Raw genomic sequence first — 18,698 nt, 5'->3', positions numbered from 1 at the left:
TTCCGAAAAAAGTATTTTTAGCCAATTAGAGCCTACCCACTTTACGTACCCCCCAAAACCACATTTGACATCTGCTAACCAAAAATGAGCTGTAAAAGACCCCAAACTGCCATTGCCCTTTGCAGCCCTTTGTGACCCAGGGACCCCACACCTTACTGCTGAATGACATCACCTAGGTATAAAAGCCCCTCTGACTTCCCCTGTACTCCTGGGAGCTCCCTTGCCCTATTGCCCTTCTGGGCAGTGGTCCCATGCCACCATCCCTAGGAGGAATCTTACGGGGAGGGACTTGCCCTCTCATGCAACCCTGTCCACGCACCACCCAAATAAAGCTTGTGTGTTACTGCCTCTTGTGATCTTGTCACTTCCTTGATCAATCCGCAAATCCCCCAACTTAACACAAGTGACAAAGGTTTGCAGGCTCAAGGGAGGGCATGCAGACCTACCTCTCCATGGAGGATGCTGGCACCACACTGTAAAAAAGACCACGTGGGACGGGATATATATATGGGACTATCTCTGGAAAAACAATCTGCCACAAAGATCAATATGCACAAATCAACTGCATTTTTATGCTGTACCAACAATTAGGAAAAAAGTGTTAAAAAAAATAACACTTAGAATCAACAAACAGCAAATGCCTAACAAAGCTAACAAAAGATGTGTAAGACCTCTTCACAGAAAACTATACAACATTATTGACAGAAATGGAAGAAGTCTTAAATAACCGGAGGGATTTATCATGTTCTGAGCTTGGAAGAATTCTGCATTTGCCAGAAGCACGTTTCACTTAGGTCAGGTTGGCTGTGTTCAAATATTTGTGTGTGGTGTGTTTTTTGGATTTTTTTTTTTATGTTCTATTATATCGGCTACCATGAGGTACATTCGTCTCCCTCTAAAAAACTGTGGATTTGTCTATTTTTCTCAGTTATGTTAGTTTTCGTGTTTTGAGCCTATGCTATGAGGTATATACAAATTAAGAATTGTTATGTATTCTTAATTCAAAAAGTTAACCCTGGCCGGGCGCGGTGGCTCACGCCTGTAATCCTAGCATTCTGGGAGGCCGAGGTGGGAGGATCACTCGAGGTCAGGAGTTCGAGACCAACCTGAGCAAGAGCGAGACTGTCTCTATTAAAAAATAGAAAGAAATTATCTGGACAACTAAAAATATACAGAAAAAATTAGCCGGGCATGGTGACACATGCCTGTAGTCCCAGCTACTCGGGAGGCTGAGGCAGGAGGATTGCCTGAGCCCAAGAGTTTGAGGTTGCTGTGAGCTAGGCTGATGCCATGGCACTCTAGTCTGGGCAACAGAGTGAGACTCTGTTTTAAAAAAAAAAAAGTTAACCCTTTTATCATTATGAAGTGTCCTTTATTTCTGGAAATCTTCAGTCTTAAGGTCTACTCTGTCTGATATTAGAACATTTATATCTAATAAAAGATTCATATCCAGAATATATAAAGAATCTCGGAAGTATTAATAGGACATATTTTTAAATGGGGCACTTCAAAAAAGAGGATATCTAGATAGACAATAAACATGAAATGAGTTCAACTTCATTAGTCATCAGGGAAATGCAAAATGAAACCATGATGACGTGCTGTTGATAGCTAAGATATATGACGTAAAAATAAAATAAAAAAGAAAACACTGACAATACCAAGTATTGGCAAAACCCAGGAAAAATGGAGTTCTTCTACACTTATGGTGGGAATATAAAAATGGCACAACTTTGGCAGTGTGTAACGCACCCAAACTCATTCCATTACAAGTGCACCAAAAGACATGGATAACAATGTTTATAAAAACTATTCCTAAAAGTTCTAAACAGAAAACCCAATGCCCATCACTGGTTAAATGAATAAAGTATGGTCTATTCATACATAGATGCTCCTGGACTTATGAGGGGGCTATTTCCCAATAAAACCATCATAAGTCAAAAATATGGTAAGTCAAAAAATGCATCTAATACCCTGATAAGCCCATTGTAAAACCAAAAACTCATAAATCAAACCACTGTAAGTCAGGGATGACCTGTAATTAAATATTACACAGCAAAAAAAGTGAAGGAACTATTGTCACATTTACAATGGATCAATCAGTCTCACCACGTTGAGGGAAAGAAGCCATACACAAAAGTGTATAAAGTTCAAAAACAGGCAAAACTAACTTACATGATGGAAGTCAGGAGCTAATAACTGGAAGAAGACACAAAGAAGGCTTTTGAGGTGTGAAATGTTCCATTCATTTGGGGGGTGGTTTTGAGCATGTATACTTTCTTAAAAATTCACTGTGCTTAAATTAATGGACTTTTTTATACAAATACTGCAATAAAGCGTTTACAAATTTTGGGCCAGGTGCAGTGCCTCATGCCCGTAATCCCAGCACTCTGGAAGGCTGAGGCAGGAGGATCACTTGAGTTCAGAAATTTGAGACCAGCCTGAGCAAGAGCAAGACCCCATCTCTACTAAAAATAGAAAAATTAGCCGGGTGTGGTGGCCCATGCCTGTAGTCCCAGCTACTCGGGAGCCTGAGGCAGGAGGATCACTTGAGCCCAGGAATTTGAGGTTACAGTGAGCTATGATGATGCCACTGCACTCTACCCAGCGCTACAGAGCAAAACTCTGCTTCAAAAAAAAAAAAAAAAAAGAATTCTAAAAATGCTTTAACTATCTAGGGAGAATGTGGTAAGAACACTGGTAATAGGGAATGTCTAAAATTGATAAATTAAGAAATAGCTATGTAGGCATATTGTTTAAATATTAAGGTGCAACTACCCCAATTATTAAATAGAAGAGTTTATAATGGTTGCCCTTAGGGGTTTGGAAGGGACTGTTCTTCAGGTTTTTGATACTAGATTTTTTTTAAGTGACATACATACATTATATTTATAGAAAATATCAGACCACTCCAATTCCTCACAAAGGAAAAATTACTAACATAGGTTTTTAAAAAAGTAAACAGCTTCCTATGATTAATAATGCTAATATCCATTTGACAGGAGAAGAAAATTCACTCTGCTTCTAGGTATCAATTATGGATACAAACACCAAGTTTAAGAGTTAAAAAATTATATAAGGAAATGACAGATGCTGTAATATCAACAGTTTTAAGCCAAATGTTAATCATTAAAAGAGGGGGGGAAAGTGTAAACCCTAAACACATTTTATTCATTTAATGCACAGCACACTACCAAGGTTGTTTACATACCTATTTTCTCATTATATAAAAAGTAGAAACTTGGTATTAAAATACAGAGTGATATATCTGGGATGCAGTGTGTTGCTCATGGATGAAAGTTCTTATTCTTTGGTTTATTCTTCATATTAAACTGCCACCACTTAACAATGTAATTGGTGGAAGATGTTAACAGGAACTATATAGAAAAAGATGGTCTATGGACAGCCATGTTTTAGAGACACTGGATTTCTTTATTGTAGGCCTTCTTAGAACTGTCATTATGTTACTGTACACTGTGGTTCTCCCCAAGGATCTTCCTCTATGCCTCAAACAGTGAGGCACTTTAATATTTGTTAAATAAAAAAGGAAGAAAAAAATATTTTTGAAGCCCAAATTGGGTTTTTTGATGGCAAGAACCCATTACAAAAGCAATTAGAAGGCAGCTAGGAGAATACTTCTATTAGTAGGTTTAGGGTAACCCAGAAATCTGAAAATCTGAGATTTCCCCATACCTCAAAATCTTTCCCAAGATTGATAATATCTTTTGAGGTTCCTGGCTATTTGGTAGCATTTTTCAGGTACACTGAAGATTTTATTGAACTTTTCTAAAAGAGAAATTCATTCAATTAAAAACCACATTTGACATTGGGTGCTAAAAGTGTTTTGCGAATTTAATTTATTTTTGTGTTTTTCAAGTCAAGACGAAACTATGTATGTTTTCAAGTCAAGACTGAATTATATATGAACTACTCAGTATTTAGATACCAGAATTAAAAAATAACAAGCAAAAGTTGTATAGGATATCTGACTTTTTTTAATCTGAACAGAAAATAAGTATACAAGTTTGCTAAATATAAGTGGTAAAAATCGAATGTTACGTATTATGGATCAGTATATCAAATTTATTTTGGTAGCCGATGATTGTTATAGTTAATTCTGCAAAAAACAAAACCAGTTACGCAGAAACAAGAATACAAAATGCCCCTTTCTAAACCCGAGTTTGATAAAACTGATTTCATATTTAGCTTATTGATTATACTATTTCATTTCTCCCTGTGCAAAATAATACATGTAGTCATTAACGGTGGTTTGGTAAGCTGAAATCATCTTCTCTTAGGATAGTTCAACATCATAATCCAAATATTAAAAAGTTATTCAAGATTCACAGAGATAAACCAGTGCCTGGGAAACATAATTCACCCACGTACATAATTCTATAACATATTTTTAGACATAAAATCACAGTCAAAGACAGTGATAGCATTGCATACTCAGTGCATTACTCCATGTAGTGCATTCCTATGGCTCATCTGGAGTTTAACACCACATAACCACCACACTTCTAATGAATGGGCTTCTAACACACACAAATCTATCCAATTCTTTAAAAAAATCTAAAACTCTCATATGACCTTGAGCTTGACCTGTAAGGACTTTGTGTTTTAATATCCCAAACATTGGGATGATTAGGTGTGACATGTAGTAACCACCCTTGTAAGCAAGACTGCACATACACTTTTGTTATACCACCTCAAACAACTCAATACTGCAGACTGAGAAGGGCATATTTATCATTTAACTAAAGAAAATCCAAATGGCTTTCCTGGAGTCAAATGTACTCCAAGACATATACCAGGAATGAGTATAACTGTGGCAGCTAAAGGAATCTGCCACTGTGTAATAAATGCTATTGTGCAATGATGTTACACGTGTTAATAATACATTATGATTTGTTTGTTTCCCACCATCATGGGTCACAAGAAAATGAAATTCAAAACTATCTTGTTAAAATAGGACAAGTGATGACCCCAGTTTTAAATAGGGTTCTTCATTGAAGGAAAAGATAGAGCCATAAAAGTCAAATTAGCTGACTTCCAATGGTTTACATCCCAGGATGAATCAGGTTACACTGATTTAAGCCCAATTTAATTTAGGCAGGTTTTTAACCACAAGAATAAGGACATTCTTAGTACATATTAATAATTAAACCAACATATACACAATTAGCAATATCCTATATAATATTAAATGTTTTAACAACCTGTTCTCAATTATTCTATACTTAGTTAATTTGTTGCTTTGTTTTTTAAAAAAACAAGCTCAACTTTATTTTACAATGTACTTGGTATTTCTAAGTGTATTTTGTAATTATTTCACTGAAGTAGGTACAGTCCTCTAAGAGCCAAACTCAACTGTATCTTCTGTTATCTGTTTGAATTCATAATTGCCTCTGCCGTCCATATGCAGATAGTACTATGGGAAAGAAGGGGGGAAAATCAGTAATTATGAGTAGATATATGAAAACTAAAAGATTTCCTTATTATTTTAAGGGAATCACATCTATAAGCATCCCACAAATTAGAATGCTTCTCCAACTCCACCACCAAGGATCTGAGCTCCCAGCATGGTAAACAATGCCAAATGCAAAACTGTTCAAATAGGACAGTCTTTATTACTTTCTTTAGCCTGATTTCCTAGATCAGCTAGGAATTTCGAAGTTAAGGCTTTTTATTTGTCTTTTGGTTTAGCAGATGGGAAAAAGAGCTATACAAAGTGCCTGTATGTCCTATCCTCTGAAGACACCTAGGACAACAGTTACAAAACCTTCTGTTTTTACTTAATGGCTTTTTATTTACAGAAAGATTTTTGCTTTTCCATTTTCTGTATTGCTATTTCTTAGCTATTCTAGCCTCTAACATTCCAGTTCTTTGTGTCCCCCTCCTTCACATGATGACTGGCCTGATAATTATTTTGCTATTTGTCTATTTATTCCCCCGAAAGAGGAGGAAAAGTGAAACCCACGTCCTTTCAGTGTCTTATGGCTATAATGTTTATGAACTTCTAAGAAAACACAAAGGCTTGGGTATATTTGAAACTGCTGCTTTGATTTCTAGTTACTCAATTTTCTGTTTAACCATGAAAACTGGACAAATTATAATATGCCATAAAATAATAAAAGCTGTTCTTAAAAGTCACATAGCTATACAGAATTTCATTACATTTTATGAAGCACTTTCTTTTTTTTTTTTTTTTTTTTATTTATTTATTTTTTTTGAGACAGAGTCTCACTCTGTTGCCCGGGCTAGAGTGAGTGCCGTGGCGTCAGCCTAGCTCACAGCAACCTCAAACTCCTGGGCTTAAGCGATCCTACTGCCTCAGCCTCCCGAGTAGCTGGGACTACAGGCACGCGCCACCATGCCCGGCTAATTTTTTGTATATATATATTTTAGTTGTCCATATAATTTCTTTCTATTTTTAGTAGAGACGGGGTCTCACTCTTGCTCAGGCTGGTCTTGAACTCCTGACCTTGAGCGATCCACCCGCCTCGGCCTCCCAGAGTGCTAGGATTACAGGCGTGAGCCACCGCGCCCGGCCTTTATGAAGCACTTTCATATAGGTTACCTCTTTGATCCTCTTGGTAATCCAAGAGGTAGGCAGGCAAAGATCAGTAACTTCATTATATAAAGGAAGCAAATTGAGGCTAGAAACAGCAATGCCTGAACCCAGGCTTTCTGACTTCAAACCCCATCTCTTCATTTTATCACCTGTAGACTATCAGGTGATAGTCTAAACCACAAGGTTCTCGAGGGTAAAAACTATAATCTGCATCCCTCATGACACTTAGCCCAGTAACTGGCAAAAAAGGTGCTTAATCAGGTATATATTTTGTGGGGAAAGATACCCCTACCATTGTTCCAATTTTTCTCAAATCCTTTCTTTTACCTAACATTTTTGTATCATTTAGGAAGGAAAAAAAAAAAAAAAAGAAAGAAAGAAGAAAGGAAAGAGGGAAGAGGGAAAGAAAGAAGGAAGGAAAGAAAATAAAGGAAATTAAACTTGGGTTACTTTCAGGTTTTGAGCACTTTACATTAAGAGTTGAAAAGAACTGCCAGAGTGTGAATGGCACTGCTGGAGCCCCAGAATAAATAATACATCTGTACCAATGTAGACCTCACTAGAAGATCGTTGTAAATCATAGTGACTACCTAATGAGTCCTGTGTATTACAGTGCAAAGATAAACACAGCTGACATTAGGCAATCTCCCCCCGCAGTCCTGGCCTCTACTAAAAATGCCCCTCAATTTTTTGCCATCTAATTTTTCTGAAGACTTTTCTCCACTCAGTCACTACTGGATAAGAAAAAGTTTATTTAGCTATGTTTGTGATAAGATTATGCAAATTTCAATCAGTTGCTATACAATAGTCACTTATGAAACCGGAGAACCATTAACTGGTTCTCTTAATATCTCTCATACATACTGGCAATTGTTTATATACATTGTAGCTTTCAAAACTAGCAACTACAATATTTAAGAAAATTCTTTTATTTTATAAAACAAAATCACTTTTTTTCCTTAGGGTGTATGTTTATAAAAGAATACATGCCATGAAATCTATAATAAAACCATATTCACCTGAATTCACATATTTAAATATAATAAACATTCACTGTACCATTCAATGAAAGAAACACAAACCTCATGGTGTTTCCAAAGAGATTTTCTATGTGACACAGTGAAGAGGGTGATGCCGACCTAATACAAAGAAAATGATTTGGGTTTATATTAATAACAGAGAGTCACAGATTAAACTAGTCCATATATTTTAAGCTGTCGAGACGACTGTAGTCAGTGGCTATAATTAAAAATCAATGTCAAACAGAAAAAATTACAACCGATGCCAAATGTTTATACTAATGGAATATACAGACTGTCAACCAAACAATAGAAACTAATAGGTACTGGCATTAAGTATATAATTTTGTTTGGAGCAAAAAATATATCTCCTAGCATATTTCCTATTTTACTGTGAAAAATATACGAAAAGAACATATAGATGATAAAAACAGCAAAAGGTTAAAATCAGGAAAAATTTACAGTATAGAACTGTCTATAGTCAACTTGCTTCTCAAATACAGGGTCATGATCCCCCTATTGGAAACTCTTGTTTTAGAATGTGTCTTGGAATTCAGATTTAAACACATGACTGTTTCAGCTGCCATGTGGACACTGACACTGAGACAAACAGTTTAAGTATCTTTCGTTAGTTCAGGCCAGGTTTTGTTATCCAGTGAGCTTGCTACAAAATTATTAAAATCTTTTGGTTTTAAGAGTTTTCTGGATTTCAGATTATGAATAAGGATTTACAGATCTATATTTCAGATTTTCAGAAAAACACTGACACAACTACAGTTGCTCTGGATCAGTGGTTCTCAACTGGGGATGGGGGTGGGGTAACTTTGTCCTCAGGGCTGTGGTCCCCAGTCCCCAGTCCCCAACCCCCTGGCCGACAACTAGTACTACCAGTCTGTGGCCTGTTAGGAGCCTGGCTGCACAGCAGGAGGTGAGCGGTGGGTGGGGAGCGGAAAAAAGCTTCATGTGTATTTACAGCCACTCCCCATCATTCACAACACTGCATAAGCTCTGCCTCCTGTCAGATCAGCGGTGGCATTAGACGCTCAAAGGAGCAAGAACCCCACGGTAAGCTGCGCATGTGAGGGATCTAGACTGCGCGCTCTTTACGAGAATCTAATGCCTGATGATCTGAGGTGGAGCTGAGGCAGAGATGCTAGCAGCACTGGGGAGCGGTTGCAAATAAGGATTATTATTAGCAGGGAGGTTTGACTGAACAATAAATATAATCTGCTGGAATCATCCTGAAACTACACGCCCCCGCCCGCCCCGCCCCCGGCCCGTGAAAAAATTGTCTTCCAAGAAACTGGTCCGTGGTGCCAAAAAGGTTGGGGACCGCTGCCTCAGGGTACATTTGGCAATATCTGGAGACATTTTTAGTTGTCACAATTGAAAGCACTGCTGGTATCTAATGGGTGGAGGTCAGAGATGCTGCTAAATATCCTACAATGCACAAGACAGCACCCTCCCCCCAACTAAGAATTATCTAGACAAAATGTCAATAGTGCCAAGGCTGAGAAATCCTGGTCTAGGTCATTGTTTCCCAAAATGGATATCACAAAGCTGACATATACATACTTAGGAGAGCCAGGAAATTTCCATCATAATTTTTTAGTTTTGATGATAATTTTTTAAAAATCAGCAAAAGTATATTCAGGATCATTTTTACCATGACATTTAACCCACATATGTGTTTATACTTCTACTTGCATAAAGTGATATAACTTAAAACTTAATGTGTCATAAGTTTGGTTTCCTTGTGAAAAGGTTCTTAAATCAGTAAGGAATTACATAATATAATAAGTATATTATCAGTATTAAGGAAGCATACATTTCAACTGTACAGTACTTTTCTGATTTTTGAAAGCTCATTTCAGATATTATTTCTCTGTTCATGAGTCTATAATAATTGGATTAGATATCTACTTAATAAGGGCATTCTTTATATTAGAATTACTTGAGTAAAAATTCAAAAGCAAAATTCAAAATAGAAGATGTGGACCACAGATTCTATCTTTCCATAATAAAATTCCAAAACACTAGTTTAGTTTCAGTATAACAGTATCATGGGTCTCTTTAATGCTGCAAATTCAAAATTGTGTTTACATTTTACCTATATTTAATTCGTAAATCTATATTTAGTTTTGTAGCTGTAAAAGAGCTCTAAGCTTAAGGAGTTCATATCTCATTTTATGTATATACATGCTTAAAATTTATCACAGTAATTTAATTTAAATTATCACTAGGGCCCCATTTGAACTTTTTTTTTTTCTTTTAAATGAAACCTATGTTTTATAGAATTTATAAAATCTTCGGTGGGGATTTATACCCTATAGCTAGAACCTAAGAGAAAATCACATGGTCAAAATTACCAGCCAAGAGCCACTAAATCATTGATCAAATACAGACTACATGGTTTTATGTATATGAGAATACCACAGAGATCTCTAATACCTATACATTTGAAAACCAGTATGGACAAATGAATGAAAAATATTACCAGAACTGCTTCAAGAATAGGAAATAGGCCATTAAAGATATAAAATCAGTAAACTCTTCCTACAAAAATGAATGTAGCAAATTTATTCTTTAATCATTATACCAGTGCTTCTTAAACTTTAATGTACATTCGAATCATCTGGGAATTTTGTTAAAGTGCAGATTCTGATTTAGTAGCGCTTGGATTCCGCATTGCTAACAAACTCCCAGGTGACTGATGCTGCTGATGCATGACCACACTTTGAATCATAGGAATTCATGCTACATATATGCAACACGGCCTTCTATATTTACTGTAAACTCCCAAAGAACACGTATAAAATGTTAAAATACCTCTATACCTCATTTCTTACATAGAAACTATAAAACAGGATATAACTCATTTTCTCAAAATCTAACAAGTGTACAGATGGTGGTAACAATTCCTCAAAGAAAAAAACTGAGACTAATGAATAACTACTTAAAGAATGGAACCGGTGTAGACAGCCTCAGTCTTGGCTACTAAAAATAACTTTGGTAAAATATGCTCAGGCCAGAGATGATGAATTAAAAATTACCAACTAATTATTGTTGAGTTTTCTTGATTAAAAAAAAATGATGTTTAGATAAAGTTAACAGAATGGATTAAAAAAAGACCAGTTTATTAACTATGAGTATATTTAATGAGGTAATGGGCCATATATTAAAATATAATTTCATATCTAAGAAATGGCTAAAGAAAATTATATACAGAATGCATTTATAATTCTTTTTCTTTTATTTCTACTAATTATCAGTTTAAAAATCTTTACTAAAGCAAGAAATTTGGTGATAGAAATTTGATTATTTAATAACTTGGAATCTTCTCTTTGGATAGATATTTGGTTGGCCACAGGGAAAGCTGGGCAGGGGGACGCAGCCCCCCACATGGGCCATATATTAAAATATAATTTCACATCTAAGAAATGGCTAAAAAAAATTATATACAGAATGCATTTATAATTCTTTTCCTTTTATTCCTACTAATTATCAGTTTAAAAATCTTTACTAAAGCAAGAAATCTGGTGATAGAAATTTGGTTATTTAATAACTTGGAATCTTCTCTTTGGATAGATATTTGGTTGGCCAGAGGGAAAGCTGGGCAGGGGGACGCAGCCCCCCACACTGAGAACCTGCCACTTACCTTTCGACAATGATTATAAATGTAGCCTTCCACATCCACGCTAACAGCACTTGTGCACTCATCCAAAATGGCAAACTGGGGTTTGTGATAAAATAATCTTGCCATCTGAAGTATAAAAAGAAAATTTTCAATACAACACATGCAGAATTAAAATTAATAAACTAAAATAAACTTACTTTAAATATGCTTTTACAGTCTTATCAAGCAAATGTATAAAAATTATTCTAACTCAAAAAACCTACTTCCCAGAAATAGAAGCAATATAAATAAACATAATTGTTTTTACTGTCATCTTGAACAAACAGGAAAATGTAATTCATGGGAAATATTTATTGTTCAGAGTAAAACAAAGACTTTAAGACTGATGAGACATGGGAATTTCAAACTAGTATTAAAGAAAGTTCACTAAACAAACAAGATTAGAGGGTATATATTTTAATCAAATTTTAGAATTCAGACTGTAGATGACTAAGGTGCCAAAAGGTCTTTATTTTAAACATTTTGTTGCTTAAGTAATGGTATCAATTAATATTCCCACCAATAATTTTTTATTATACCTGTTTTATATCCCTGTTTTCAGTACTGGTGTGCTCATTTTTAAAGCCTTTGCTAATTTTATAAATAAAAATTAACACCAAGATTGTCATAGCATACATTTCTTAGATTATCAGGAATGCTGAATGTTTTCCTATATTTATTTTTCACATGTATTTTATTTTCTAGGGATTGTTTATTCTGATCCTTTGTCTAACAAATATTCCAATTTGCCATCTGCCCCCAACAAGGATCTCTATGTTGTAAGATCAAGGGGCCCTTTTCTCTCCTTTCCCAATTTATCTTCTCTGTAACATTCTACTCAGATGATCACTCCCTCCCTCCTTGGGAAACGACAGTGAAACCATGCTCCTAAGTTTCCTCCTACTTCTTAGGATGCTTTCTCAGTTTCTTTTCCAGCACTTTCTTTCCCACTTGACATTAAATGTGGAAGCTCCTCAGGGGTAACTCCTAGGTCCTCTTCTCTTTTTCCCTATATCGTATCTAAGTGATCTCAACCAATCTTACAATTTCAAGTATCATTTATATTCTACAAACTCCCAAAATGTATCTCTCACCCATACTTTTCTAATTTCCAGATTGATATATAAAAATTCCTATTTGATTTTTTACTTGGAAATCTCACAAGCTTCTCAGACTTTAAAAGTCAAAAACTCAAATGCATTTTCCAGATATCCCCCCCAAAACCCATTCCTCCCGTAATCTTGGACATTTCAGAAAGTAACGCCATCAAACAGTTGCTCAAGCAGGAAAGCCAGGAGTCCTCCTGCTCCTTCCCTTCTCCTCCTCCCTTCCACCCTGCCCCCATTTTTACAATGGACTAAAAAGTCCATTCAAGTAAGTCATGTGGAGTTTAAAGTCTACTCACTTTTCCTCACCTCCACCAACATGCACTTAGTCCTGAGCACACTCATCTCCTGCTCTAATGTCTACACACAGCTTCCGACCTCCTCTTTTGCTCCTCTCCACTCCACTCTCCATGTAACCAGAGAGAATCTCTCATCAGACATGTGCATCAGAGAACTTCACTCTTTGGCTTAAAACCCTTCAACAACTTCCCATTTCGCTTAGAATAAAATTCAAACTCCTGATTCTGGCCAACAAGGCCTGGCACAATCTTATTCCTACTCACTGTCTAACCTCAATGTTCTAGCCAACACTGGCTCCTCTCAACTGCTAGGAACAAGGTGTCTTAGGCTTTAGGGGCTTAGCAGGAGTCATTCTTTCCTCATGTCTCAAATGCCTTACTCTACTTCTTTTGTCTTTCAAATCTCTGCTTAATGTCACCTTCTCAGACAAACCTACCCTGGTCCCTAACCAAAGTAGGACCAAAAGTAGATCCTTTCTGTAAAATGCCTGCAACACTGCACATATTATGAATTGTGTGTTTGTCTTTCTTTGTCTACCTATGTAGGCTATAAGATTCACAAAAGTACAGACTCTGTTTTAATTGCTACTGTATACTCAACACATACATGGCTAACATGCAAACAGCTGATAAATGAATAAAACAAACAAACAGCTTTCTTGGAGTTTATATCTATTTGTCTGAGGGGAGGAAGGGGAAGCAGTAAGTATAGCCTATCAAGAAATTAAACTGCGCAGAAAATGAAAGGTACAGACCACAGGAGACTTTTGGGTAAGGCAGAGCTTGCTTTGTAGATCAGAGAGATCTGAAAATGTCTTTCTGAAAGAGAAGGACTAGAAGAGATGAAGTGTGGGGGGGGGGGGGGGTTGGGGGAGGGTGCATACCGGAAGGAAAGGGATGTGATGAAGTCAGAGAGGGAGGGCCCATAAAACACAGGTGGAGGCATTAGCCTTTCTGGAGAGGAAGGGTGACATATCCCCCCACGCGCAGTGGAAGCAGGGAGGTCAGGACAGACCAGTGTGAAGTTAATGAAGAGGAGAGGTTATGTGAAGGCATTCCACAAACGCCACACCTCTGTGCTCCCACAGGACTCTATAAGCCTTCACTGCCACACTTGCCACACTGCATGGGCATTTTCTCATCATGTGTCTCTCTCCCCCACTTTGCTGTTGGCTACTTGATGCCACAATAGAAGAAAGTTGTCAGGTGAATAAGTATATGAACACTGGAGTTGTATAGTGTTCCTGAGCTTGACAAGCCTCCTCCCTAGGTTTAACTGGCTGTCTTTGCTTGGCAAGCTACTTAACTGCGTTAAAGTTCAATTTCCACTGTAAAATGGGGCAGTCACAGTTCTTATGTCACAAGACTGTTGTGAGGACTAAGTGAGGTAACTTGTAAAGTGCTTGGCATATTTTCTACCCTCTATTAAGCAATCGATAAAAATTATCTAACTGAAATAATACCCTTTCTTCTTTAAAAAGTAGAAGGTAGGTTATTCTGTCAAGTGTGGTAGGGTAAATAACGATGTAGAGAACCTAAGATTGGTAGTTTTTAAATGATTATTATGAAGAATGAGAGACAGAGGTAAAAGTAAGTAAAGTGATTGCCAAGACATGCTGTGAGCCCCTCTAGGATGGGAAACCATGAAGGCTTTGTAGCACTGATCCATACAGATATCATTGTTTGATTTTCTTTCAGCTGTGCTATGAAGCCTGGGTAGAGAAATACCAAGGCAAACAATTGTTCTTGGGTTGGGGTTTAGGTAATATGATGAAACAAAAAGTGGGAAAGGAAGTTAAGAGAAAGGGATCACTTGTTTTTTCCTTCAAGAAATATATCCTGAATCATCTCCTATGTGCCAGGCCCTGGATCATGTGGTCTGTACTGGGCAGGAAAGGAGGCAGAGTTAGAAGGGGAGTGATCCATTGTAAGAAAAGGGAGGAATCAATATTCTAGGAATCTCAGAGAGTTTGAAGAAGGGGAATAGTTATCAATTTGAGGTAAAAGAAAAAGATTTGTAAGAACAGATTTTTTAAAAACACTAAACATTTTCTACCAGTGGTATCTCTGGTAAAGGGGTTTGGACTCCTTCATACTTTTATAAATATTCCAACTCTTCTATCATACATACTTTTTCATAATTCAGAATAAGAAAACTTGTTACTAAAATGGAAGAACAAGAATAATAGAATGGAAAAGATAACTTTTGGTCAGAGAATAAGATATTCCAACTTATAATATTAGCTGGAGCAATCCCGGCTGATGATGGCTGGGCCTAAATGAGTGCAATGGAAATAAAGGAAATGTCACTGGACGCTTCAAAGGATAAAGAGAGGAGAACTGGGAAGACAACCACCTACAAATTGAAGGCAATGTAAGTACTGGTTCAGAGCAAGAGCTCTGGTGTCAGACACCCCTGCACTTGGATCTCAGCTCTACCACTCAGCAGCTGTATGGTATTAGGAAGCTGCTTAAGCTCTCCATGTTGTTCCTTGTCTGTACCTGACTTTCCAGGGCTGTTGGGAAGATTAAAAAGGATCTGCCATCTGAAACCAATCTTTCCCTCATCATTATCCCAGTGCACCTTCCTTGTAGCTATGACTGAAGGCTGCCTGGCATTACGGTGACTATTTGGAACCCCTACCTAGATTATAAAGGGAAGCACCTAGCACAGGGCCATGCACAGAGGAGATTCTCTGTTAATACTGCAGAAACTATACCATTTAATTTTTTTCACTGTTAAAATAATGGATTAATAATCTTATTTCCTTATATTTATGCTGACTTTTTTCAAGAGACTTTTAAAAGGGACTTAAAAATCTGTTCACTGAACCTCTCTTTGTTCAACAGCATTATTCCAGTTCCTCTCATGTGCCAAATTCAAATCTTGACCTTTCTTACCCAAGGGATCTTTCAGTTCATTTGTTTTACACCAACTCTCACTCCTACAGATTCATTGTTTTAATTGATTAGGCATTTCAAGTCTCTTCTTCCTAAAAATTATGTGTACTTTTCCCCCAACTTTTTACTTTGACAATTTTCAATCCTACCAAAATAATGAAAGAATAAAATGACCACATATATACCATCTTTATCCAAATGCACCAATGTTAATATTTGTTACATTAGCCTTCTCTTCCTCCCACTCTGAAACAAAACAATAGGCCCTCTTTTAAATTTCACATTCAATTCCCCAAACATTGGCCTATACAGAACATCCCTGTCAATGGCTTGATCATGCTCCAACTGTATGTGCAACAGTGTCATGGGTGAGCTTTCCCCATTTCCCAAACAACTCTATCATGGTTCATCTGGTTTTACAGGATTCTTCCGCCCACCTCCTTACTCTTCCAAGATATCCTCCTGTTGCTCTAGGCACACCCTTGAATTTCTAATAAAAATTACCCCCTCTGTACCTTTATGCTACACACAGAATTCCTTAGTTAGGCACATTTATTGTTCTTTCTCTGAGTTTCCATTGCGTCCATTTGGGAACCATATCCTTACAATTTCTTTGAAGTCATAGTATAGAAATTTAAATTTGTTTTCTTGACTTACAGTTATTTCTACAGTCTTCTTCTAAATTGACTCTGGGAATGCCTAGTCATTTCACATTTTCATTCCTTCAGTCCAATTTCCATTTTGAGTATAGTTAATATCTCTTTTGTTTATGATTCATTTTTCACACTAGATTAATTCACGTTACAGCACTAACCAGGCAAAAAACAATATTATGTTATGATTACCTTCATACAGAGTGGCTATGATTTTGGGAAAAACAACTGCAGAATCAGGGAGCAGGAGGCAACAAAAAGGTAAAATATAACCTGAAGATAATGGATAAGAAATGCTGCCATAAGCCATTTCTTTTGCTTTCTTTCTTCTGGCTAAAGTTTTCTCTAATTTCCATAAGGCCAACACTCTGGGGGGAAAAAAAAATCCTTTGGATCTACTCAAACTATGATATGAATAGTTTAAAAAAAAAAAAAGACTCTTTATAAAGTTACTTCTCTTAACAGGGTACCCAAAGTATCACTCTTTGTATGTAGTGTTTAGTATATATTTTTGGTTTGGGATCAATTTGGTCATGACAAAAATTAAAATAGTTCCTTTCAAATACTTCTTTATACTAGGAAAATTTAAGAATTCTAAAATAACTCTAAGAGTAGTAGACACTGAGCCATGAAACAATGTTACACAGAATAATGGAGGGAAATGGCAAGAACAAAGACTAAAATGATGATAAATCAGAATGGATAATCTCTAATACCTTCAGCTATTTCAGGTAGAATAGCTCAAGTGAAACAAAAGAGATGTCTATTAGGAAAAGACACTGAAAGAAATTTTGTAAGCCAACCGGGATTACCATATATCCCAGGATCAAAAAGTTACAAAGTTTCCCCCAACTTTTTGAAAAATGGATTAATGGTGTATAATTGGATCTGCATCTTTTCCTTTCACAGGTACTGGCAGTATATTTACAAATCTTTCAGAATTCCAAATTTACATGCAAGTTAAACATTTTCAAGCACTTCTATTATCATTTAGACTAATCCATACTGAAACAATTGCTAAATAAAAACATAAAATAAAACTTTGTGTCTCAAGTAATCAAAATGCTGGATTCTGAGAGTGACTTTACCAGTTGCATTTTTGTGCAATGTCTTCAGAGTATACTTACTGCCATTCTTTGCTTTTCTCCACCACTGAATACATCCATCCAATCCTGAACACTGTCCCAGCCTCCTTCACGTTCAAGGATATGACCCAATTGGACATTGTCTAAGTATTCCTTCAGTACCTTTCAGCAAAATGATTAAAACCAAGCTTAATATAAACAATTTCAAATGCTTCATTTTTTAAACTGGACTGACTATAATCGCACTGCCAATACCTCTTCCGAAAGAATGTGGCACAAGCCCTGAACCTTTCCACTTCTATCTACACTAACCTTGCCAAAATATGCCTAGCAGCTTAGAGAGTAACACCAGTGTACATAATTAAAGAGAAAACAAATAGTGCAACAATAAGGTTAAACACTCAATGATTCATATTCAAGCAAAGTGGTTATCATCTTACCTCAATTTGGCAAATTGTAATTAATGGTATTGGAAGGCTTTACAGGTTAGGATAAAACTACGTGGCATTTAAAATACTTAACTGATTAACGGAGTATTTTCAATAGACCTAGGACATAAATATTCCCTTACTTGGTCAGATATTCCCTTCTTTTTCTGATCTTCTCTTCCATCTGGATATATCACTTGGTCTCGAAGTGTTCCAAGGGTCATATAAGGTCTCTGATAGTGGCAGAGCAAAAGTCATTAGAAGTTAATTTTTTTAAATAAATAAAAAGATCTTTAAATCAAAATAACCCAAACTAGGTCTTACCTGAGGAACATAAAATAACTTTCCTCTCTCAGGTTTAGTTAGACGTCCTCCAAAAAGAGGCCATAACTTTAAAAAGAGAGAAGGGAGGAGTAATTGTAAAATTCACAATGTGGCAGACAGAATGACAAAATAAGACTGCAAAATTCTGAGTTTGGTTTGGGATCAACTTGTACTTACTTCACCAAGAACACGGAAAAGTGAACTCTTTCCACAGCCATTTGGACCACAAATTAGAACATTGGCCCCAGAACGAACCTGAAAGAAAATTAGTCTATGAATTAATTAGATCAAAAGAAAAATACTCAATGAACATTTCCTTAGAGTCAAATAGCTCTTTGCTAATTATAAGCTATTAAATATTTGTCAGTAAATGTGATGTTAGAACCATGAAGAGGTATGGTGAAGGGATGTTTTACTTTTGTTTGCTTTCAATTTTTACTGTTGCATTTTTTCATTCAAAAATCATTACTGATTGGTATCATCAACTTAAGATATGAAGAGCTAATGTTTAAAAAAATCTGAGAATTCTTGAAAACAATAAATACATGTGTACACACAGTCTCTTTTAAAAAATGGGGCCAGGTGCGGTGGCTCATGCCTGTAATCCTAGCAATCCGGGAGGCCGAGGCA

General features: G+C 36.4%; 1 protein-coding gene across 1 annotated transcript in view; it reads right to left on the bottom strand.

Annotated features, from left to right (window-relative positions):
• Nucleotides 1–3,321: 3,321 nt before the first annotated feature.
• ABCD3 (ATP binding cassette subfamily D member 3) overlaps nt 3,322–18,698 on the bottom strand; it is an 80,199-nt gene continuing 64,822 nt past the window's right edge. The window contains exons 17-23 of the mRNA XM_069478235.1: nt 18,246–18,323; nt 18,069–18,134; nt 17,888–17,977; nt 17,359–17,478; nt 11,255–11,359; nt 7,660–7,716; nt 3,322–5,434 (exon numbers count right to left, since the gene is read on the bottom strand). Of these exons, the coding sequence (XP_069334336.1) occupies nt 5,357–5,434; nt 7,660–7,716; nt 11,255–11,359; nt 17,359–17,478; nt 17,888–17,977; nt 18,069–18,134; nt 18,246–18,323 (594 nt within the window). The 3' untranslated portion in view covers nt 3,322–5,356. The remainder of the gene's footprint in view (nt 5,435–7,659; nt 7,717–11,254; nt 11,360–17,358; nt 17,479–17,887; nt 17,978–18,068; nt 18,135–18,245; nt 18,324–18,698) is intronic.

Source organism: Eulemur rufifrons, chromosome 8, assembly GCF_041146395.1.
Source record: "Eulemur rufifrons isolate Redbay chromosome 8, OSU_ERuf_1, whole genome shotgun sequence".
Taxonomy (NCBI): domain Eukaryota; kingdom Metazoa; phylum Chordata; class Mammalia; order Primates; family Lemuridae; genus Eulemur; species Eulemur rufifrons.
Note: the sequence above shows the minus strand (reverse complement) of the source record. Positions and strands in the feature narration are given on the sequence as shown.